Source organism: Rhinoraja longicauda, chromosome 35 (genome assembly GCF_053455715.1).
Source record: "Rhinoraja longicauda isolate Sanriku21f chromosome 35, sRhiLon1.1, whole genome shotgun sequence".
Classification (NCBI taxonomy): domain Eukaryota; kingdom Metazoa; phylum Chordata; class Chondrichthyes; order Rajiformes; family Arhynchobatidae; genus Rhinoraja; species Rhinoraja longicauda.
In genome coordinates this window covers 18015049-18039348 of record NC_135987.1, presented here as the reverse complement: position 1 = coordinate 18039348, position 24300 = coordinate 18015049, and the positions used below count along the sequence as shown (strand labels likewise).

Here is a 24300-nt window from a genome sequence, read left to right as displayed (position 1 = left end):
TTGGAGGAACACCTTGCTTCTAAAACTTCAACACCGCGGGACGCTGGGCATGAATCAGTTAATTATCAGACTCTGGGAGTGCTTTGTTAACATGAATGAAGTAATTAGTTTAGGTAAGGTTTCACATCATTTCAAAACATACATACATCATACCTGTCACCAAGTTGAGAATAGACTTTATATTTTTTTCCAAAGTGTATTTGATAATTTACTGTTGTCCGCTGGCTTTTAATCGGCATCACAGTCTCCTGGGCCTCGGCTTTTAACAGGCCCAGTTGTTCAAGCCAAAGCTTTTAGGGATTAGGGGAATAATAAAACTTCCTCTATTGGCTGTAGCAATGGCAAACCTGTCTGGGAATTAAAGCGTTGGATCCCATCCATCGCCTTTATTAATCACAGCTGCTGTTTGTTTACTCATGTTCTGCTGAAATAACTAATCACCTGGTGATCCGTTGATGAAAAATGATTTGTTTTAATCAAAATCTCATTCGAGGGTTAAGAAAACCTGAAAATGATCAATCACTTGGTTCCTTGTTGTCACTCAAGAATTTGGTGTGAAGGGAGTTTATGGAGCATTTCTAAGTCCAAGTGCTGATTTCATCTTTCAAAATTAAGTCTGAAAATAAATGGCGCATATTAAACACAGCGCTGATAAAGTGCCAGAAACACACTGACAAATCACTAAATTATGTACGCACCTTGAAACACTTTCATACATCCCCAGATATAATTTTGCATTAAACCAGCCTTAGGAACAAAGTCGGGTCCCTGTGTAAAGGAATGTTTAGCCATTGCTTATACAAGTCAACTTCAGAAAACACGTGCAAATTATTAAAAGCTCTGCAGTATATTTGGATTAAGTTCAAGCAGTTCTTTTTCTGCAGCACATTAATCTGCTCATAAATCTAACCAATCTGAGGAGAAGTTATGTGTCAGAAAAGCCGAAGGTGTTTTTGCCCGAACTCGTGGTTGGGACTTTTGAAGGCCTTGCTTTCATTTCAGCCGCACGGTTCTACTGCTGCAGTTGCGTCTAAAGCTGCTGACTTTTATTCCGTTCCACAGCTGATTGATTTACTGCCGAATGCCTCAGTTACAACCTCAAACATCAACATCATAAATTACGATTAATCTGGCATCTCTTCCTGACTAGCTGTGGCTCCCAAGACACCAGTTCATCCCCCCACATGTGTTGTTCATTCTTTTTCCTCATGATTTCACAAAGACACACAGACTTCACATTTTCTTTCTCCCAGTTTGTCCTTATTTCATTTTAATGGAGAGAACTCCCTCCGCTTCATGTGAAAGTCATGGACCGAGATACAAAATCAACATTTAATTTGCTGGCATAGATGCAAATCTCATTCCCCCTGCTGTCCTTTCATTCTCAGTTACTGGAAGCTCTCTTTCTTTTCCAGTCACAGCTCAAACCTACACGTACCCTGCCTGAATATTGGATTCCCCGCATTTTAATGATTTGTCTGTTAAAGAGAGAGCTAGATAGAGCTCTTAAGGATAGCGGAGTCAGGGGGTATGGGGAGAAGGGAGGAACGGGGTACTGATTGAGAATGATCAGCCATGATCACATTGAATGGTGGTGCTGGCTCGAAGGGCCGAATGGCCTACTCCTGCACCTATTGTCTATTAAATCTTCACTCCATTGGCCAGAATGTTGCCTGTTTAGTTTAATTTAGAGCTACAGTGTGGAAACAGGCCCTTCGGCCCACCCAGTCTGTGCTGACCAGCGATCCCTGCGCACTAACGCTATCCTACACACACTAGGTCCAACTTTACAATTAAACCAAGCCAATTAGCCCATGAACCTGTACGTCTTTGGAGTGTGGAAGGAAACTGGAGCTTCCTGGAGAAAACCCGATCAGTTCCAACGACAGACTGGGTTCCTGTTAGGGAGAGGTTGTTTGATCTGATGTGCAGTAACCATGTGACTATGTGTTCCTGAAGCTGTTTCCTCTTCAGGAAGGAAACTAATCTGGGGGTTTATGTAGTGCAGATTCTCAAATGTTGTTGATGTTACTTATTAGGCCTTGTTGCAGTTGAGCAAAAAATGCTCACATTATTTTGATTTGCTATAAAATCTCATTTCAATTTATTCCAAGAGTGACACAAGTGTTCTCAATTAACAGCTGCAACATTTCCCCTTGGTCCTTGGCATTTTGCACAGTTAGGTTTTTGCTGGCAGCTTAGCCATTACTAATTGGCGGTTACAAGAAGGGTTTAACAAAGATGTGGGCCCGATTGGATTCAAACCTGTTGCTCAGTGTTGTGGTTGAACTGATGGCAATAACTGGTTGGGGGAATGGGGTGTTGCATTACTCCAAGTGAACCAATGGGATCTAGTTGAGTGCTAGTGGGTCACTCTTCTCTTGAGGAAACCAAGGCTGGTGAGTACTCTGATGGAGGGCTTTAAAAATGATGAGATCTCCTGTTGGAGAGGGTGCAGATGCTGGAAATCTGAAATAAAAACAGAAAATGTTGGAAACGCTGAAGTTGATTCTTTATCTGTGGAAAGAGAAACAGAGTTAGTGTCTCAGACCTGAGATTCTTCATTGGAATTGGAAGAGTGCGTAACTGGAGCCTGTCAATGTAAGACAGTGAACGTGATGTCCAGTGGGGGTTTTGGCACAAATGTCTTCACCAAAACCATGGGAAAGTGAATGACTCGAGATGCATTTGAGGGGCTGGTGGAAAAAGATGTGAGGGAGAAGGCAACAGAGAATCACATTGGTAACTTTAGATGAAGGAAGGCAGTTGGAGACTGGAATGGAACATAAAATCAGCAGGGTCTGGTTGGGCCGAATGGACTGATTTTATACTGTCCATAAGCTAAATAATAAGAAAAGTATAAGAATAATATAAATAATAAGAATAATGGATATTTTTAAGGCAGAGATAGATAGATTCTTGATTCGTACAGATGTCGGGCTGTGGGTAGAAGGCAGGAGAATGGAATTAGGAGTGAGAGACAGTTCAGCCATAATTGAATGATGGAGCAGATTTGATGGGCCGAATGGCCTAATTCTGCTCCTATCACTTATGAACCACCAATACCTACTATCCCACTTGTCAAGGAGTCACTAGGTTGAACATTGATTATACAGTGCCCCCAATGAGCTGAGTACACCCCTCTCCTCATCTATATACTAAAACTCTTGTTTGTTCGTTTGTTTGTTCCTGAACTACAGCCAAAACGGTACACGATAGCACGACAATTTTAGGCCCACCTTACTCACCGTCGTCCCTTTGGTGCTAATGGAAGAAGTGTCATTGAAATCGGCGTTATATTTTTAAAGTTATTCACATGTTAAAGTTTAAATCTATCTCCATGGAAAGGAGGGAGGGAGGGAGGGGGGGGAAGGGAGGGAGGGGGGGGAAGGGGGGGGAAGGGAGGGGGGGAAGGGAGGGAGGGGGGGGAAGGGGGAGGGAGGGAGGGGGGGGAAGGGGGGAAGGGAGGGGGGGAAGGGAGGGGGGGGAGGGGAGGGGGGGAGGGGGGGAAGGGAGGGGGGGAAGGGAGGGGGGGAAGGGAGGGGGAAGGGAGGGAGGGGGAAGGGAGGGAGAGGGGGGGAGAGGGGGGGGGAGGGAGGGGGAGGGAGGGGGAGGGAAGGAGGGAGGGAGGAAGGGAGGGGAAAGGGAGGGAGGATAAGGGTGGGTTGAGGGTGATGGAGCGGGGGGAGGGGAAGGAGAGGGAGGGAGGAGGGAGGAGGGAGGAGGAGGAAGGGGGAGGAGGGAGGGGGAGGTGGAGGGAGGGGGAAGGAGAGGGGAGGTGGAGGGGGAGGTGGAGGGGGAGGTGGAGGGAGGGGGGAGGAGGATGGAGAGGGAAGGGGGAGGGGAGGAGGGAGGGGAGGGGAGGGGAGGAGGGGAGGGGAGGGGGGTAGGGAGGTGCTACATCAATGCAGGAGAGGTTTGGGCCCAACGGGTCCACTTGGTCTAGTACTGTTATCACGGCCATGGGAGACCCTTCTATTTCCTTCCAGTGTGACCACTGGGCTCTAGATAGAGCTCTTAAGGATAGCGGAGTCATGGGGTATGGGGAGAAGGCAGGAACGGGGTACTGATTGAGAATGATCAGCCATGATCACATTGAATGGCGGTGCTGGCTCGAGGGGCCAAATGGCCTACTCCTGCACCTATTGTCTATTGTCTATTGACCAGAGACCTGTGCTGAGAATGATCCCCACTCCTGCACTCACAACCCTGATCTCCACGTGAGAACCCAATTGAAGATGAACTGATAATTTAATGTAGAATTATCACCTGAGATTCTTGCTGACTTTTTTTTCCAATGGTTTATCTGTGTGGGTGATTGGGGTGTTGTGTGGAAGAGATGAAAGTTTAACAACAATCAGTGATTGGGAGAAGTTACCTTTGCAACCTAAAAGTTATGTGGAGAGATTTTCTCAACTGATTTCCTTTCCTGGCAACAAAGGGGACTGATGGGAAATTTAATTGAAACGTGAATAAGTTATAAGAAGCAACGCACAAAGTGCTGAAGGAACTTAGTGGGTCAGACAGCGTTGGTGATGGTTCAGGTCAGGGACAGATGGAGAGGGGGATTTCCATGTCTGATTGCAGAGACACACAAAATTGTAGATGCTGCAATTTTGAGCCAACACAAAGCGCTGAAGGAACTCAGCAGGTCAGGCCACATCTGTGGAGGGAACGTACAGATCCCTGAAGAATTGTCCCGACCCAAAATATCGTCTGTTCATTTCTCTCCACAGATGTTGCCTGAACCGCTGAGTTCCACCAGTACTTTGTATTTTGCTGACAAGCCCTTGTGTCTCTAAATTATGAGAAATCTGGATAAGTTGAAAGACACCCAGTTCCAAGTGCAGAGAAGCCACAAACTGGAGGTCACTTGGAGAGGAAGCATTAGAGAAAAATCTATTTCACTCAATGGGTCCGAAACTTTCAGTCTGAAGGAGTAGTGAAAGCAAACGCATACAACACAATTAAGAATTGTCTGCTGAGCACTTGGCCTATAATGACCAGCTGGACTGTGGACCAAGAGCTGAGGACAGGGATTAATCCAACGTCTAGTTTTGACTAGCATGGGTGTGGGCAGGATGGCCTCCTTCTGTGCTAGGAAAGTCAACGGCCCTGTGATTATTTAATAGCGTGCATTTTTTTCGCTGGAAGCTATTAAACACCAGACTGCAATAATGTCGTGTTTTAATAATGAACCGAAACTTGTCACCAGAAGAGCCTAAACTACGTGTGAAGATATAAAATCAACAGCTCGCGCTTTGACAGTACTGTTGAAGAACCCTCGTCTAACCCAACACACATTATACCCATTGAAGCACTTTTGAAGGGTAGTCACGGTTACGATGTAGGGAAATATGGCAGCCAATTTGTGCACTGCAAGATCCCATAAACAGCAATGTGATAACAACCAGGTAATCCGTGTTGAGGAAAAGGTACTGGCCTGGATACGGAGGGAGAATGCCCTTGCAATGTTTTGTGAAAAACAGTTGAATCCAGATGCCTAACTAATGCCCATAACAATATCCTCTGCCTTTCCGATGTATCAGTGGCTAAATCTCAGCCTGTTCCAATGTTGAGTCTGGATCGATTTCAGGAATCATGTTAAGTTCCTTCTGTGGGTCTTCTTAGTTACTTTTGAAAATTGAAATTATGGCCTTACTTGATATTTTGTTTCCCATTTGGAGAAATCATTTAAGCTCCTTGTAAGGATTTGGAGGGCAGTCAAGCTGCAGCCATGGAATTCATTGCCACAGAAGGCTGTGGAGGCCAAGTCAATGGATATTTTAAGGCAGAGGTCAATAGATTCTTGATTAGTATGAGTGTCAAAGGTTATGGGGAGAAGGCAGGAGAATGGATTTGATAGATCAGTCATGATTGAATGGAGAAGAAGACTTGATGGGCCGTATAGCCTAATTCTGCTCCTATCATTTAAGAACTTATGAACGTCATTTAGATTTCATTTTCTTATATTGAGTCTCTTTCAAAAGTAAAAAAATATATAACTTCTCCTCCTCATCCATTTTCAGCTGTCATGAAGCAATGAGAAACAATGCATTTTCAATGACCTAATCACAAGTTCATGATCTAAAATTACTCATTAGTCAGACTTGGCTAAGGGAGGCTGCATCAGTGGAGTGAAAAATGAGTACATTGCCGGTTAGTGTAGGAGAGCACTTTTGCAAAGGTTGGTCTGATTACAGCCATGGTAGACAAAGCATGTCTGCAGAGCCAGCTGACGCCTTGCCTCATTGTCAACAACTGAGAGGGGAAATTGGGGAATAGAGCTTTGTTATTGAGACCAGTCTCAATGGACTATGATAGCAGGGTGCTGCTTAAATTACTGGACTAAGTCCAGAGTTCTGTACTTTGATCTGAAGAACTCCATCATGACAACTGTGGAATTTCATTTCATTTCGCTAAATAGTTTAGTTTAGTTTATTGTCATGTGTACAGAGATCCAGTGTAAAGCTTTTGTTTCATGCTATCCAGTCAGCGGAAAGACAATACATGATTACAATCGAGCTATCCACTGTGTTACAAATGCAGGATGAAGGGAAAATATTTAGTGCAAGGTAAAGTCTGATTAAAGATTGTCCGAGGGTCTCCAGTGAGGTAGATATGTAGCTCAGGACTGCTCTCGAGTTGCCTGAAAATAACCGGGAAGATTCAGATGCAGTGATTATGAGGGACCCCTGCCACCCCAGCAACGGACTGTTCCAGATGCTACGGTCAGGCAAACGCCTCCGCTGTCACGCTGTGAAAACGGAGAGGATGAGACGGAGTTTCTTCCCACAGGCCATCAGGACTGTTAACTCCAGGGACTAAATTTTGTCTTCTCTGTATTAACTTTTATTTATATGCTGTAACTGTAATTCTTTTTTGTGCACAACCCGCAGGCATTGCCACTTTCATTTCACTGCACATCGTGTATGTGCATGTGACAAATAAACTTGACTTGAATCAGATTCTGGTGAATCTGTGGAATTCATTGTCACAGAGGGCTATGGAGGTCAAGTCAATGGATATTTTTATGGCAGAGATAGATAGATTCTTGATTGGAACGGGTGTCAGGAATTATGGGGAGAAGGCAGGAGAATGGGGTTAATGGAAAGAAAGATCAGCCACGATTGAATGGCAGGATAGACTTGATGGGCCAAATGGCTTAATTCTGCTCCTATCACTTATGAACATAAGCTTTTGAATGATGAAGATTGGGATTTGCATGTCTGATTGCAGAGTTACAAGAAATTGTAGATGCTGGAATCTTGAGCAAACACAAAGTGCTGGAGGAACTCAGCAGGTCAGGCAGCATCTGTGGAGGGAACGTACAGACAATGTTTTGGATCAAGATCCTTCTTCAGACTGAAGAAGGGTCTCAACCCGAAACATCATCTGTCCATTCCCACCGCAGATGCTGCCTGACCCGTTGAGTTCTTCCAGCTCTTTGCGATTTGCGTCTAATTTTATCTGCATTAATTTGTCTAGTTAAGGCTGCGATCAAACCTAAGAAGTAGCATCAAGACACTGAGAGGACTGGACAAAATTCTTTAGGTCTTCCTGTTATAAGATGGGTCAGTATTCTGTTTCTCTTTACACTCCAGATTGAGGAGGATACCTGGCAGAAATACTACCTGGAAGGTGTGGCAAACGAGATGTACACAGAATATCTTTCCAGTGCCTTCATCGGCTTGTCCTTCCCTGCGGTGTGTGAGTAAGTAAAGAATTTTATGCTTATTTATTTATCACCACCCGTTGTAATGTTCCTCCATTCTCCCACATTTGGCCACCATGGCTGGTTCATGTCCTTTATAGAGACTTTTTGATTGCCCTGTGGTCTATCATCCCTTACCCTACAAGCATGTAGACGCATAACATGCACAGTTGTAAAAATGCAGTGTGAATACATGTGCACATGTCCAAACATACATGTTACCAGCTACCTACACATATGTGCACAAACATACACCCTCCACCTTTTATATACATGCACACAAACCCTCTCTCACATACACATACACATACAGTCTGAAGAAGGGTCTCGACCCGAAACGTCACCCATTCCTTCTCTCCCGAGATGCTGCCTGACCTGCTGAGTTACTCCAACATTTTGTGAATAAATACCTTCAATTTGTACCAGCATCTGCAGTTATTTTCTTACACATACACACACAGATGCGTATAATCTAACCTATTAATTTACAGTCCCGCAAAAAGTCATACATGAACATATCCATTGACCTCATATTTTTTCTCACACTCACACTCTCTCTCACGCACATACCTCCCCCCCACTCCCCTCCCAAGCACGCACAAATCTCCCACATGCAACCACACACCTACACCACCATCACGGACACACACACCCACACACACACATGCACACACCCACACACCTATCCACCCCCCCACGCACAAATACACACAACCACACACACCCCCTCTCTCTCACACACTATTGCACCCACACACGCATTCACACATGCACACACTCACAGACACACACACACACACACACTCACACACACTCCCTCCCTCACTCATACACACCCACTCACGGCCACCTACGCACACATGCACATGCACACATGCATGCGCACACACACACACACACACACACACACACGCACACACGCACACACGCACACACACACACACACACACTCACACTGTTTTTTCCTCCCCTCTCCACTCTGTACTGCTGCCCTGACTACACTCTCTCTCTCTCTCTCTCGCTCTCTCTCTCTCTCGCTACTGCTGCATGTTATCCATTTGTCTGTGTAATTAAAAGGCTTGTGAATAACAGTCTCACATTAACTGTGACAGCCAATGCATTTAATGTGGGAATGAGCTATTGGTGAGCCACAAGAAAATTATCCATCACATTCTTCTGATTGGCTCAAATAACCACTATCTGTCAAGTTAACTACACCGATCCAGTCAAAAATGTTGAAATAATTCTTCATAAACCAGGAGTGAAAACCCACTTATAAGGCGAACACGAGATTGCTGCATGTTCCTACGCTCCCAGTTTCACATGCAGAGGTCAGCATTCAAAATATAACAGCGCAACTTGTCGCCAATGACAAGTTGCCCTTTCTCCTCACTGACCTACAATGTAACTGCAGAGTTTCCCATTCCAGATCTGCCCAGGTTAATATTGGAGGCTGACCCTAAAGACAAGGCACTGGGTGCTGGTGTGGTTGGCACCGAGCGGTTACATCACGCGTGAGAGGGGGAGGTACACAAGTCAACTCACAGAAAATAATTCTGGCATGAGCTGGCTGTCAAAGCTCAAAATGTTTCTGAAAATTGGGAAAAATAAATTAAAAAGGGGTTGCTGTAAATACTCAGCAGAACCATACAAACGTGGCATAGCAAGGAACACACTTAATGTTCAGTGATCCTACCCAACACCATTTCAAATGAGTATATATGTATATTAATTCAATATATCAATTTCAATTGAATAAATATAAAATGTTTAATTGCTTAAAAAGACCCAAGTTTCTAATTTTATTATCTATCTATTATAAATAAACAATAAAATTAGAGACTTGGGTCTTTTATTGAAACAATAAAACATTTTATTATTTATATATATAAATATATGTATATATTATCACATATATATATATTATCACATATATATATGTATTATCACATATATATATATATATATATATATATATATATATATATATATATATATATATAAGGCGAACAATAATAATATTAGAAACTGGTATATATTGAAGCAATTAATCATTTAATGTCTATCAAAGAAATATTAATCACTGTTGCTAAACAGTGCCTACCCTCTATCTAGAGCCCCCCCCCCCCCGGCTCAGAATCCTGGGGAACAACCTGATTCACCAACTGGACTTGACAAGGAGCCCAACATTGGGAAATCAACAGGGAATCATAGCCAACAAACTTGGGGCTTGTGTAAACAAACGAGTCCTGAACGATGAAACTTTCAGAACCACCAGAATTTCTCCATGAGATTTGGCTCCATGGGCTGTTTATCTCATCCATAGTAAGGGGCTTGCTGGCAAGTTGGGTTGTTTCGCCATCTGCTCCTCCAAAGGTGTGAGACATCAACCTCCAAACTGGTGCCCAATCTCAGAAGGGTTGGGAGAAGGAGAGGATGAGTTGCCTCTGACAGATGTATCATAGAGGCTGATTTTTGAAAGATACCACTGGAAATATATATACAATCACTTTCTTGACTTACAGAATGGCACTCAACTTATCACCCCGTAAAATATTATTTTTTGTTTTTCACACTCCATGCGGAAGACTAGTAAAATGTAACGTGGGAGTTGCAATAAATTCCTATTCCGAGCTATCTGGATTCCAAATTGTGCAGCTGAACATAATGCCTAGATTAAATAGTCCCTTGTTCGCCTGAGCACGTTGGCAGAAGTGATGGCCAAGATGTTCCCTGGATCAGGGCAAAAGTAACTTGGAAAATGAAGGGGGAATCAAATTCAATTGAGCTCAACAAATGGAATTGAATCGGGCTTGCATGGGTAAACAAAGTGTATAAAACAGCAATGCCTCTGCATGGTAATTACAGTTCAGAGTTTGGATTTCCCCCAGGGAGGTGCTGATTACTTTATTACGAGAGTAATGTTCTTACGCCAAATAACAGTCACCCTGTCATGGTAATGGCTGCTTGGGAAACTGGAATCATCTGTTCTCATGGGGTTAATGAGATTTAAACAAGGAGGAGTTGTTATTGTCGACTAATGATACTCTGCCACAAGGAAGTAATGATCAATGAATGCAGATGTTCTAATGAGATTTAGGAATAGCCGAAAAGTCTTAGCTTGACTCGTAGGTTTTGCCTAGAGACTCAATTATCCTATTTTCTAGTTTAAATTAAAGAGACCTCATTATTCATGCTCTTATGCCCTTGCCAGTGTTAGATGGATAATGCTATCCAATTCTCTTTAATTAAGCCCTATGATAATCAATACATCCTTTAGTATATTGTTGTGCAAATTAATCCGTTAACGTTACAGTAAATACAGCTGTTTTATGGACTAATGTTGGGAAGAGGCGTAATGTAATTAAACAGATGAAAAGTTTTAAAAAGGCAAACTGATTACTTCCAAAATCCCAGCTTGATTCATGGACAATTCTTCATGATTTGTCTTCCAAAACAGTAGGGATTTTGTGCCAGACATCGCAACCAAAATAATCCATTCAACAATCAGCTTCATACAGGGGTGGCTGGGATTGTTTTACTGCACAACATATTGCGGCAGATTTTACATATGTCCCTGAGATGATGGCCCACCTGCCCTACCTGAGCCAAGCCTTGGAATAGTCTTCCCATTTAGACTTGGGTGGCATTGTGGAACAGCCGTAGAGTTGCTGCCCTACAGCATCAGAGACCCTGGTTTGATCCTGACTATAGATGCTTGTCTGTACGGAGTTTGTATGTTCTCCCTGTGACCTGCGTGGGTTTTCTCCGGGATCTCTGGTATTTTCCCCCACACTCCAGACATAAAGGTTTGTAGGTTAATTGGCTTGGTAAAATTGTAAATTGTTCCTAATGCGTGTGGGGTAGCATTAGGGTGCAGGGATCGCTGGTCAGTGTGGACTCGATGGGCTGAAGGGCCTATTTCCGTGATGTATCTCTAAACGAAAAAAATAAACCTGATGGAGTTCAGCAAAAGGATGCTCTCAGTTTAGATAGATGGCTACAATCACAGAATGGCTTTAAGAGTGGTGAACCTTCCCTTCCTCCCTCCCGCCTCCCACCACCCCCCCCCCCCCCCCCCCCCCCCCCACCCCCCACCCCACCCATCCCTCATTGCCCTGCCTCACCAGTGGTCAAAACTATCTCTCAAATTGAATGTTTGTGAATCATTCTCACTTTTAAACATCCGAAAACACCCAGAAACCATTAAACAAAATTATGATAAGATTAACATTTTTAAATTATTAAAACATCATTAAAAAAAATTAAATCACTGGAGCAACACTCACACATACTTAAAAGCAATTGAATACATTTAAGCTATCTGAACTAAATCAAGTAAAAAGGTCTACTTACCATTTTTTCTGGCAGCCATTTCTTCCCATTGCTTTCAATGGGCTCACTCCAGGTTCAGGAAATGTCTGAAAGATGCCGGAGTAACTCAGCGGGTCAGGCAGCGTCTCTGCAGACAAAGAATGGGTGACGTTTTGGGTCGAGACCCTTCTTCATACTGAGGGTCGGGGGGAGGGAGTCTCGAGATATAGAAGGGTACAAGGAGAATTTGAGGCGTGAAAAGGAAAGATCCATGCAGTTGGTGATCAAGGAAATGCACAATGGTTCATTGATGGGTGAGGTGAATGTGACAGTGAGGCATACAAACAGTAAAGTTAATCAGGAGGACAGTGAAACTAGTCGGAGAACTAGGGTGGGGGAGGGACGGAGAGAGAAGGAAACCAAGGGTTACTTGAAGTTAGAGAAATCAATATTCATGCCAATAAACAATAGGTGCAGGAGGAGGCCATTCGGCCCTTCGAGCCAGCACCGCCATTCAATGTGATCATGGCTGATCATTCTCAATCAGTACCCCGTTCCTGCCTTCTCCCCATACCCCCTGACTCCGCTATCCTTAAGAGCTCTATCCAGCTGGGTTGTAAGCTGCCCACGAGCAATATGAGCTGCTGGACAGAAAGGTCAGTCTGGGAATGGGAGGAGGAGTTAAAGTGTTTATAAACCGGGAGGTCGCGTAGAGCCAGCCAGACTAAGCGAAGGTCTGGAGGAGGAGGTTCAAGAGGAGTCCGTCCATCCATCTACCAGTTGAGACGGCACAGACAGAAGAGTTATCTTAAACCCACGCCATGACCTCCACAGCACCCCTATGGAAGACCTACCTAGTTTTTAAACCTGACGTGGGTGGTGATGGAGGCAGATACAATAGTGGCATTTAAGAGGCTTTTAGAGTGGACACGTACTGAATGGAGTGGTATGGACCACTGGCAGAGGGGATTAGTTTAACTTAGCATCATGTTCAGCATTGTGGGTCGAAGGGCCTGTTTCTGTGCTGTACTGTTCAATTTCTATGTTCACAAGACATAGGAGCAAAGGTAGACCATTCGACATATCATTTCTACTCTGCCATTTAATAATCATGGCTGATCTATCTTTCCCTCTCAACCCTATTCTCCTGCCTTCTCCCCAAAAACCTTGACACCCGTACTAATCAAGAATCTGTCAATCTCCGCCTTAGAATTGCCCAAAGACGTGGCCTCCACAGCCCTCTGAGGCAATGAATTCCACTGATTCATCACCCTCTAAATAAAGCCGTGTAACAGCTTTGTGGAACCCAGCGAGATCACTGCTCAGCAAGGACTGCTCTGGAGGGCTGATAGCTGGGCAAAGTTTTACAAAGCAATAGGAATTATCAGAAAGAGAACAGGCCACAGCCTCTGATAAGGAACAGCGTGGACCTGCTAGATATGTACTGAAGAAAGGGTGCACCTCAGGAATCCAGGCATGGTACTTACACTTTAACAAGAACCCAGAACTTTTAATAATGGACAAATATTGATGTTGTCCTGGAGTTTCAGCTAAAATAGAATTATTAAGAAGAATTGGTGAATAGTGTTTGCTTCAGGGAATGTTTGAGGTAAAATAGTGAATAACAGGTCAGCAAGATTAAAGTATCAGAAATTAGATACCATTTCATTGCTCCTAACTAATTAGTTTTAGTTTGGCTAAAAGAGTTGAATTATAAGATACATAAACTTTTAATTTTTCCTTAAGATGGGGAAATTAAGGGTCAATTAGAGTCATGCAGTGTGGAAAGGCCCTTCCGCCCAACGCCCACACCTGCATCAGAATGGAACTAGAGTTTAGTTTCGACTCGAGAGATACAGCAATAAAATAGGCCCTTCTGCCCACCGAGTCCATGCCGACCATCGAGCACCCACTCACACGAGTTCTATTTTTTCCCACTTTCTCATCCACCCTTCTTCACAAACGAGGGGCAATTTAAAGTGTCCAATAAACTTAGATACCCACACACCTTTGGGATATGGGAGAAAACCCATACAGTCTCAGGGAGAACGTGCAAACTCCACATAGACAGCACCTGAGGTCAGAATCGGACCCAGGTCTCTGGAGCTGAGTGGCGTAACTCCACCAAAGGCCATGTGCTGCTGAAAGTCAGTCATGGATATAATTAATACTGGAACAGAATTGTGGCCATTTCATGGTCTACACTGCAGTAACCATGTCTCAGAATTTAAGAGAAGATTTGTTAAAAAATATATCAGGGTGATTAAAAATTATAATTGGCTTTGAGTTTCAGTTGATAATTTAGTTATCTGTTGAGTTTTATTTCAATTTTCTTTTATTTAATTTTACTTGTTGAATACTGGTGAGTGCTTAGCTGGAAACATCAAATTAGTGACCATGGAATTCTGAATTTAATTTTACATGATGATCATTTTTCATATCAAGGTTCAATATTTATTGGTTAATTAATAATGATTGTATGACTAAACAGAATTGATTTTCACATTTTTTTTTCCTAAGTGTGTTTGAGTAACTAGATTTAAGAGACCATAGTGATGGATGGCAGGTTCAGTGTGGGATATATATACTCGAGGCGCCATGCTTGTTACTTGACAAGCAAGTTGATATACAGGAGCAGAAATTAAGTGGCTAATCATTTTATGTTTTGATCGATTCTCTGTTGAGGTGCTTGAGTTTTATTGGATATGCATTCATAAATGTACATCATTGTCCCTCATGCAATAAGTTTATTTTATTTTAGAGATATAATGAGGAAACAGGCCCTTCGGCCCACTGAGTCCGCACCGACCAGCGATCCACGCACACTAACACTAGAGTAGAATTAGGCCATTCAGCCCATCAAGTCTACTCCCCCATTCAATCATGGCTGATCTATCTTTCCCTCCTAACCCCATTCTCCTGCCTTCTCCCTATAACCTCTGGCACCTGTACAAATCAAGAATCTATCTATCTCTGCCTTAAAAATATCCACTGATTTGGCCTCCACGGCCTTTTGTGGCAAAGAATTCCACAGATTCACCACTCTCTGACTAAATGAATTTTTCCTCATCTCATTCCTAAAAGAACGTCCTTTAATTCTGAGGCTATGGCCTCTAATCCTAGACTCTCCCACTAGTGGAAACACCCTCTCCACATCCACTCTATCCAAGCCTTTCCCTATTCTGTATGTTTCAATAAGATCCCCCCTCATTTTTCTAAACTCCAGTGAGTACAGGCCCAGTGCAGACAAACGCTCATCATAGGTTATCCTACTCATTCCTGGGGTTGTCCTGAAACTTCCGAGGACCCTTCACAGGAACACAATTAGACCAAGAAATTTGAGGTTTCCAACAATGCCCTGGAGATGTCTTGTGTACATGTAGCTTTAAGAGAGCTCACAGTCTCACGAAGCATGTACAGTATCCACCAGCAGTCCATGTTCTTGCCTGACTGCACAAAGTTAAAAGTAGGTTGTTCTAGATAATAAAGTGACAAATCTAGCACAGAAACAGGCCATTCGGCTCTTCCTCGACTTCAGCTCTGCCTTTAACACGGTCATCCCGAGCAGACTGGTCACCAAACTTTCCGACCTTGGATTTTCCCAAACCATCTGCCAATGGATCAAGGACTTCCTGACCAACCGCCCCCAGACCGTCAAAATAGGCCCTCACCTCTCCTCCACCATTACACTGAGCACCGGCTCACCACAGGGCTGTGTGTTGAGCCCCATCCTTTACTCCCTCTACACTCACGACTGCGCCCCCACCCATCCCACCAACACCATCATCAAGTTCGCGGATGACACGACTGTGGTTGGACTCATCTCAGGAGGAGATGAGACAGCCTATAGGGATGAAATCCAAAGGCTGGCAGCATGGTGTTCAGTGAACAATCTGGTCCTGAACTCCTCCAAAACAAAGGAACTTATAATTGACTTTAGAAAAACCAGTGTAGAATACGACCCACTCTACATCAATGGGGTCTGTGTGGAAAGGGTACCCGCTTTCAGGTTCCTGGGTACGCACATCGCAGAGGATCTTACCTGGTCTACCAACACCATCACCACAGTAAAGAAGGCACAGCAGAGACTCCACTTCCTGAGGATCCTCAGGAAAACCAACCTGCAGGAGAAGCTCATGTTGTCCTTCTATCGCTGCTCCATCGAGAGTGTGCTGGCATACTGTATAACCACATGGTATGCCAGCTGCTCAGAAAAGGACAGGAAGGCCCTTCAGAGGGTCATCACGACGGCCCAGAAGATCATCGGCTGCTCACTGCCCTCCCTGGAGCACCTGTTCAGCCTACGCTGCCTCAGTAGAGCAGGCAAAATAATAAAAGATCCATCCCACCCCGGCCACCGTCTGTTTGTTCATCTGCCCTCTGGTCGACATTTCAGGTCGATCAAATCCCGAACAAACAGACTTAAGAACAGTTTTTACCCCAGGGCCATACGAGAACTGAACACTACCTTTGCACTAGGCAACACCGTTAAAAAATCTTGTACTTAATATAATTGTATTTATGTATTTATTTGTTTTTGCATTTATTGCATATATGTTTGTACGCACCGTCGGGATTGGCTATTTTTTAATTTCGTTGTACTCGTTGCAATGACAATAAATGAATATTATTATTATTATTATTATTATTATATCCAAAATCTGTGACGAACAAGATGCCAAGGTAAACAAATCTCCTCTGCCTGAATGTGGGTCATATTCCTCCATTCCCTGCCTATCCATGTGCCAAGGGGTGTTATGTGGAGAAGGCAGGGGAATGGGGTTAAGAGGGAGAGATAGATCATCCATGAATGGATGGCTGAGTGGACTTGATGGGCCGAATGTCCTAATTCTGCTCCTATCACTTATGAACTTATGAATCTAAAAGCCTCAGACACCGGGACACCACTATTGCATCCACCTCCATAAATTCATAAGTGATAAGAGCAGAATTAGGACATTCGGCCCATCAAGTCTACTCAGCCATCCATTCAAGGATGATCTATCTCTCCCTCTTAACCCCATTCTCCTGCCTTCTCCGCATAACACCCCTTGGCACATGGATAGGCAGGGAATGCAGGGATATGACCCACATGCAGGCAGAGGAGATTTGTTTATCTTGGCATCTTGTTCGTCCCCACAAGCTCCCCACAAGCTCCGGCATTCCAGAGAAAACAATCCAAGTCTGTCCAACTTCCCCCTGTAATTAATACCCCCTAATCCAGGCATCATTTTGGGAAATCTTGATCATGAATGATCAGCCATGATCACAATGAATGGCAGTGCTGGCTCGAATGGCTGAATGGCCTCCTCCTGCACCTATTTTCTATGTTTCCTCTCTGCATCCTTCCGAAACGGGTCGACCAGAATTGCAGGGAATGCTTGAAATGCGACCAAATCAAAGTCCTCTAAATGTGCATCATGACTTCCTGACACTTCTACTCAACGTCCCAACCTATGAAAGCAGGCATACCATTTGTCTTTTTGCCACTCTGTCTACTCCTGTTGTCACTTTCAGGGAGTTATGGACCCTAAAATCCCTCTTACTTCAATGCTGCAGTTACAGTTTTGTTATCAATGAGTCAGGAGGATTCTTAAGATTGGATTTTCTTTTTGCGCGTAACTGATTTCACAAACCCCACACAAAGCTCCTGTGAGATCAGAACAAAGATATGGCCATTGCTGACAAGGCCAGCAGAGGTGCAGGTCTCTAATTGCCTTCGAGAAGATGATGGAGAGCCACACTCTTGAACTGTTGCAGTAACATCATTATGTGACTTGCTGGGCCACTTCAGAGACAGTTAAAGGCCAGCCATAATATTGTGTATCTGGAGCCACATAAACCAGACCGTAAAAGGGTAGATGGTCTCATCTCATGTCGAGCATCACCAGTTTTGGTCACCCTGCTGTTGTCAAGCTGGAGACGGTGCAGAGAAGATTTACGAGGAAGTCGCCAGGACTTGAGGGCCTGAGCTCTTGGCTGAGGGTGAGCAGGCTAGGACCTTATTCCTTGGAGTGCAGGAGGATGAGGGGTGATCTTATAAAGATGTACAAGACCATGAGAGGAATAGATTGAGTAAATGTACCCGTTTGACCAGTCTTTTGCCCAGAGTAGGGGAATCAAGGACAAGGTGACATAGATTTAAGGATGAAGGGGGAAAGATTTAATAGGAACCTGAGGGGTAACATTTTTCACACAAAGGGTAGTAGTTATATGGAACAAGTTGCCGGATGAATGAGTTGGGCAGGTACGATAATAACATTTAAAAGACATTTTGAACTGGTACATGGATATGGTTTAGAGTGTTATGGACCAAGCGTGGGCAAGTGGGACTGGTGTAGATGGGGCATGTTGGCCCTTGTGGGCAAGTTAGGCCGAAGGACCTGCTTCCAAGCTGTATGACTCTGTCAGAAGAATGAGTTACTTTTTATTTTAATTCAAGGCTATTTCATTAACTGAAGCTAAATTCCATGGTGGGATTTGAACTCGGGTTTTCGGAACCCGATCCAGGTGTCTGGATCACGGGTCTGTGTTTTAACCATTGCACCAGCATTGAATGCTTCCACCAAGATTGCTTCCTTCAATTTTGGGACATAATGCTGCATTCTCATGGCCTGGGGTCATGGTGAAGAAAGCATGCAGGATTCTAGTCATCATAAATATACCCAATGAGTATGTGAGCAAGGAAGCTACAAACTAATGCCACGGCCACAAGTGGATCTGATGAGGGTCCATCAAAGGTCGGGATCTTTCTCCCAATGGGATTAAATAGATTCAATGGGCCGAATGGCCTTGTTCTACACTGTAAGCGTTTTGTGAATGTCACCAAGATCCATCTTCGTCATTAACTGGTCATTTCTCCTCCTCACTCAGGCTGTGCTTCGTGAAGCTGAAGCTGTTACTGTTGGCCATAGAGTACAAATCTGACACGAGGGAAAGCAGGTGGGTGCCTCATCCTTCACTGTAAATTGTGAGTATTAACTGCACCTCCACCTTCCCTGTGAACAAAGAATCAAGAGAGCACTATACACTAACAAAGGTGTCCAGTCATTGCCAAATACCCAGCATCTTTTTATCCCCTCTCACATTGCCAATTCAAATCAGATTAAGTGCCTTTTGGAACCTTTATGTGGCTGTTGGCAGGTTTATTTGCAGTTATTTAAAGTGGTAAACAAACAATATGAAGCACTCTAGTGACTGAAGTACGTCGTTACCAGTTCCTGATGGCTCTTTGAAGAATTGGGTCTTCCCAAGCCACGCCTAGCTTAAGGTGTGTCACAGTGGCACAGCTAGTAGAGCTGCTGTCTCACAGCGCCAGACTTCCTGGGTTCAATCCTAACCTAAGGTGCTGTCTGCGTGGAGTTTGCATGCTCTCCCTATGACCCAGTACTCTGGTTTCCCCCCACATCCCAAAGACGGTAGGTTGATTGGCTGCTGTAAATTGCAGAGAGCTGGGGGAGTTGGAGAATTCGGGGAGAGTTAAACCGATTATAATAGTGTAGGGTTGGTGTACATGGGTGACTATGTTCGATGTGGATTCAGTGGGCTGAAGGGCCTGTTTCCATACTGTATCTGTCTATCACTCTAACAACATTATAGCATTGCTGCTGCCATGAAAGGTTTTATAGATCGAGGTTGTGAGCGTGACTGGTCTGTTTATTGTCATTGCAATAGGTTAAAGGTTATAACCAGCCGCTAACTCAGGCCATCAGTCCATAACATTCTCTCAAATGTCAAATTTATTTCCTTTATCAATATTAGTCCATGTGATTTAATTGTTGCCCTCAGAATATTTATTTAGTGCAACGTATTTGCTTTAACTGGTAACAATGGGCAATACTAGATCAGCTTTCTTTAATAGCTATCTGCTTGACTTCCCTTTCGAACGCCTGACCAGTGTATCTTTAAAAACCATTGAAGAACATTAGTGAAGTAACAACATCTGTGCCATTGTGTCTCACTGGTGACTGGCCATACGTGTAAAACACTGTAGGGAGAAATAAACCTTTGTTACAGGAGATAGCTTACAAAGAACTAAGAGGAGGTCAGGGACTGAAGATGACTCCCCACTGAGGAGTTGAAGGCCAGCAGGGTTGCCTTTTTATCATTTGTGGCAAAAGAAAGCAGACTTACTATTGCACTGTTGTTGCCTTAGACACTGCCAATTGGAAGATCAAGGTCTTACTGAAAGCAATTAGTGAATCATTTTCATTCATAATTTCTGAGGAAGGTTAGATGGAAAAATAACATTCTGCAATTTAAAAAATCCCCCACAATTCAAAGAACCTTATTTGTTCCTTGTGTGGTGCTCTTGGCTGTCAATACTATGTGTTGGTTAATGTGTGTGGAGGTGACAGGGTTTTTTAAAGAGCAGTTTTAGTTTCTTGTTAATTATTCTTTAATTATTGTTCCTGAGAATGTAAGGAACAACAGCAAGATTTCGCTAAATCCATTCCGCCATTCAATAAGATCACGGCACATCGGTGATCTTTGCTACAAGACCATATCCTACCTGATATCCAGATATCCTACCTGATATCCAGAACCCTTGACTCTTCTAGGGACTAAAGGGGGTGATCCTTACTGATTGTAGACCATCAGAGGTGCTCTCCTCCCACTGCCAAACCCCCAGTGTACCTGGTGTCAGTTCACATTGTGCCCATACCATTGTATCTGCTGAAACCTTGCCCAGTGCCCCTTGCATCACCCAGAGCCCAGTTGTGGCTTACTTCCACTTGACACCTATTAGGAAGTAAAACAATGTACTGTACTGTATATCTCATTTGGTTAATGTAGTCAGAAATAGCTGCCCTGAAATGAGAAAGAGGATAAATGCTGCTGATTTAAGCTCAGTTAATGTTGTACAAACCACTTAACAGAGCAGCATCATGTTAAGCAAACTGTTCTTTAATCCAGTCATTTGCATTAAGCAAACTTTATTGATCCAATACTGATTCTCAGTTGTTAGTGACATGTATTGTTGGTTCTCAAGAAATATAATCACAAACCCATCCACAGCTGTGGTTAGTTGTTAGGGCTGATGTAAAGTCCAATGATTCCTGCCACCGTGGTACACCCTCTGGTAGTATGTGGTAGTGCAAAACCTGGTGGAAAGAACCAACTGTGTTACTGCTTAAACACTGCCCATGCTGAGAGGAAATTGTGCTTGGTTGTGCAACAAGTGCATGTCCAACTGCAGTTGCCCATCCCATCAGTCTTGCTCTGAAGCTCAAGGGCTAACAAGGAGAAGGCATAAGAGCAACTGTGCTTTAATAGTTCAAACATCAGTAAAAAGGTTGTACCCACAGTAGATCCAATTTCCCACCATACAGCCTCTCCAGTCCAACCTTTAGGCTGCTATGTCCATTGCAAAGCCAGAATATTATGTTTACAAAAGAGAACTGTTTTCCAAACATCTCAAAGTTCCTCTGATTGCCATTAATTAAGGTTTCACATAACCATTTTTATCAAACAATAGATCTCAGCTGATGAACTTTCTACAGTAGCATGGTTGGACATTTGCTCGATGAACAATCTTAATTTTATTTAAATCTGGCATTAACCTTCTCCTCAATACTACATGGATCAGACACTGGGAAGATGTAATGAAGTGCTCACACGAAGCACTATGCATCAGCTAACAGTAATTAGAAGGTCTAATCATCTTCTCACTGTCATTATCTGCCCAATGTCATCTCATGTAAAATACAATATAGTTTATGCCCATCCTTTTCCATTAAAGATGGAATTAACTGATTTCCAGGTTGCAGAACAATTTGTAAAGCCTAATTTTTGTGTAATATGAGAGGAAAAGTACACCACAATTCTATTAATGAAAGGATATTTTGGAAACCATAGCAGCACCTCCAGTTAAGAGAGGCAATAGGTTAATATTCAGGTGGATTCATTCATGCCAAAATAACAATGCCATTCTCAGATGCTGAGCAAGGTGCAATTTCTGGCATTTCCTGCTTTGCATTCCTGGGTTACTTTTACTAAATGTTACAGGGGCATTTTAACAGTGCGAGTTTGAAGACTAGGGTGGCACCGTGGTGCAGCTGATAGAACTGTTATCTCGCAGCACTAGAAACCCTTGTTCGATCCTGACCTCGGGTGCTGCCTTGTCTGGAGTTTGCACATTCTCTCTGTGGCCGCCTGGGCTTCCTCCAGATGCTCCAGTTTCCTCCCACATCCCAAAGACGTGTGGGTTTGTAGGTTGATTGGCCTCTGTAAAATTGCCCCCAGTGTTAAAGGAATGGACGAGAAAGTGGGATAAAGTGTGGGCGGTGATTGATGATCGGCGTGGACTCGATGGGCCGAAGGGTCAGTTTCCATGCTGTATCTTTAAACTAAGCTTAAACAATCACATTGAGAAGACAGTATGCATTGACCTTTGTATTGAAATAGCATACAAAAGCAGTCGAGAAGAACAATCTCAATGATACATTGAAGCTGAGATTTAATTACGCCTTCAATTGTCATAAACCATGATTTGTCAAAATGCATCATATGGTGAAGTTCATAAAATGTTGTTAAGTAGCACTGTGGATATGTATCTCAATATCAATTGGAAAGTAGACATTTACTTCTCTAATTCTTTCAAACTGCTGTGAAAAAAAATTCATCATCATTCAGGTTTATGTCCCTGTTGCCAGGATTTTGTCTTGTTTTTTTTGCTGTTTTCTTATGTTCATGTATTCAAAGATGCCAAACTATTTCCCTTGCTTTGTGTTTGCCAAATTGTATCATTTCCTTTGTTTGATGTTGTGATCTGTTTGTTTCTAAATGGCGTTTCATTGAATTATTTTCTTGTTGTTTACAGAGGTGCCAAGCGGTAAAAGCCCTCTTCATTTACTTTCCATCCAACCTCCACCTCTCCAACTTACCTCCACTTTCACTTCAGATCTTTACTTCTTCCCTTTGCTAGTCTTATTTCTCAGATAGCTCAGTCCTTTACCCTTCCCAGATTAGCAGAATGAAACCAAAACAATGTATTTTTAGGCCAAGCCCTTGTTGATGTAGATACCCGCCCGAACCTGCCACCCATGGCCTCCAGACATCAATGGATGTCTGGACATCCAAACATCCAAACAGCAAATCTGCAGCCCCTCCTCAATCAGGATCTCCCTATGAAAGTCATTGGCAGTGCAGTATGGAGACCCCGCCTCAAATCTACCCTGAAAGCTTTCATTGCTGGAAAATCCCGTATTCCAATCCCTCCTATGCCAGTCTTAAGGAGTGAGATATTACTGTTTCTAAATTATATTCAAGTTTTAGTAAAGAAAAGCAAATTTTTTTTCAAACAATTGTAAAGGGAGGACGTTATCTTCTTTAATTATTTCAACTTGCTTTGATGTGTTTAGTTACCTGCATGCAGTTTAATTAGCGTTCTATTTTTTTATCTGAGAAACAATTGTTTTTTTGATATAAAAATATAAAGCTGATTAAATAGCTTGCAGATAACTAACAACGTCAAAGCAAGTTGAGATAATTAATGGATTAACTCACCCTCCCGTTTCCTACAATCCATGCTTGCACCAATGGTGTCCTGGAATCCTGTTCTTGGCCTGAGAGGAAGAGCCCCTGTGTAAATGTTTGGGAATCTCAGCAAGACTGGGGACAATTGTCACCTGAAGTCCATGAGTAGGTTTAGCAGGACTGCATTTGACAGTGCCAAGGGTAGTCAGGGTAAACACGAGACAGTGCAGTTTTAAGCATTTCCCAGCAAGATCTATCTGGTCCAAGTACTTTTTCTTGAGTTTGCATTTATTTTAATGTACCCCAAAAAATGATGTTATATATTTTTTTAATAGTCCCGCATTGTTGTATCACAGATTAGATTGTCCCAGACCATTTCATTTTCAAGACTTTACTGCCATGAAGATTTTTTCCTCAATCCAGCCCCCCCCCTCCCCCCCCCCCACCTCCAGACACCAGTCAGCCAGAACATCCTCTCTCTTTACCTGCCTTCAGATTCCACATGCATCGTGCTTTATGGTGCTTTTGGATCTGCTGAAGCAATGAAGAACATTCACAAATCCAATTGCCAATTAATGAGTTTGATGGTTTTATTTTTATTTTTTATTTTTTTTGCAATGATAATTTTAAACTCTCCATGGGGATATCTGAACACATTTTGTACTTGTGCATTTAATGCACCAAACAGCTGAGGATGTCTGGCATTGAAGTTGTCCCTCAGCCCACGATTTGAGACAACCTCTTGTCTTCCATCCCCATTTGTTGCTTGACATTGAGCAATGTGTTACTGTGGA

General features: G+C 43.2%; 1 protein-coding gene across 3 annotated transcripts in view; it reads left to right on the top strand.

The window, feature by feature from the left end:
• The window catches only part of LOC144609998 (calcium-activated potassium channel subunit alpha-1), a 594620-nt gene that overhangs the window by 425984 nt on the left and 144336 nt on the right, over window positions 1-24300 (top strand). For all 3 annotated transcript variants that reach the window (XM_078428430.1, XM_078428427.1, XM_078428428.1), the window contains exons 15-16: window positions 7605-7714; window positions 18902-18970. In XM_078428430.1, coding sequence (XP_078284556.1) covers window positions 7605-7714; window positions 18902-18970 — 179 coding nt within the window. The remainder of the gene's footprint in view (window positions 1-7604; window positions 7715-18901; window positions 18971-24300) is intronic.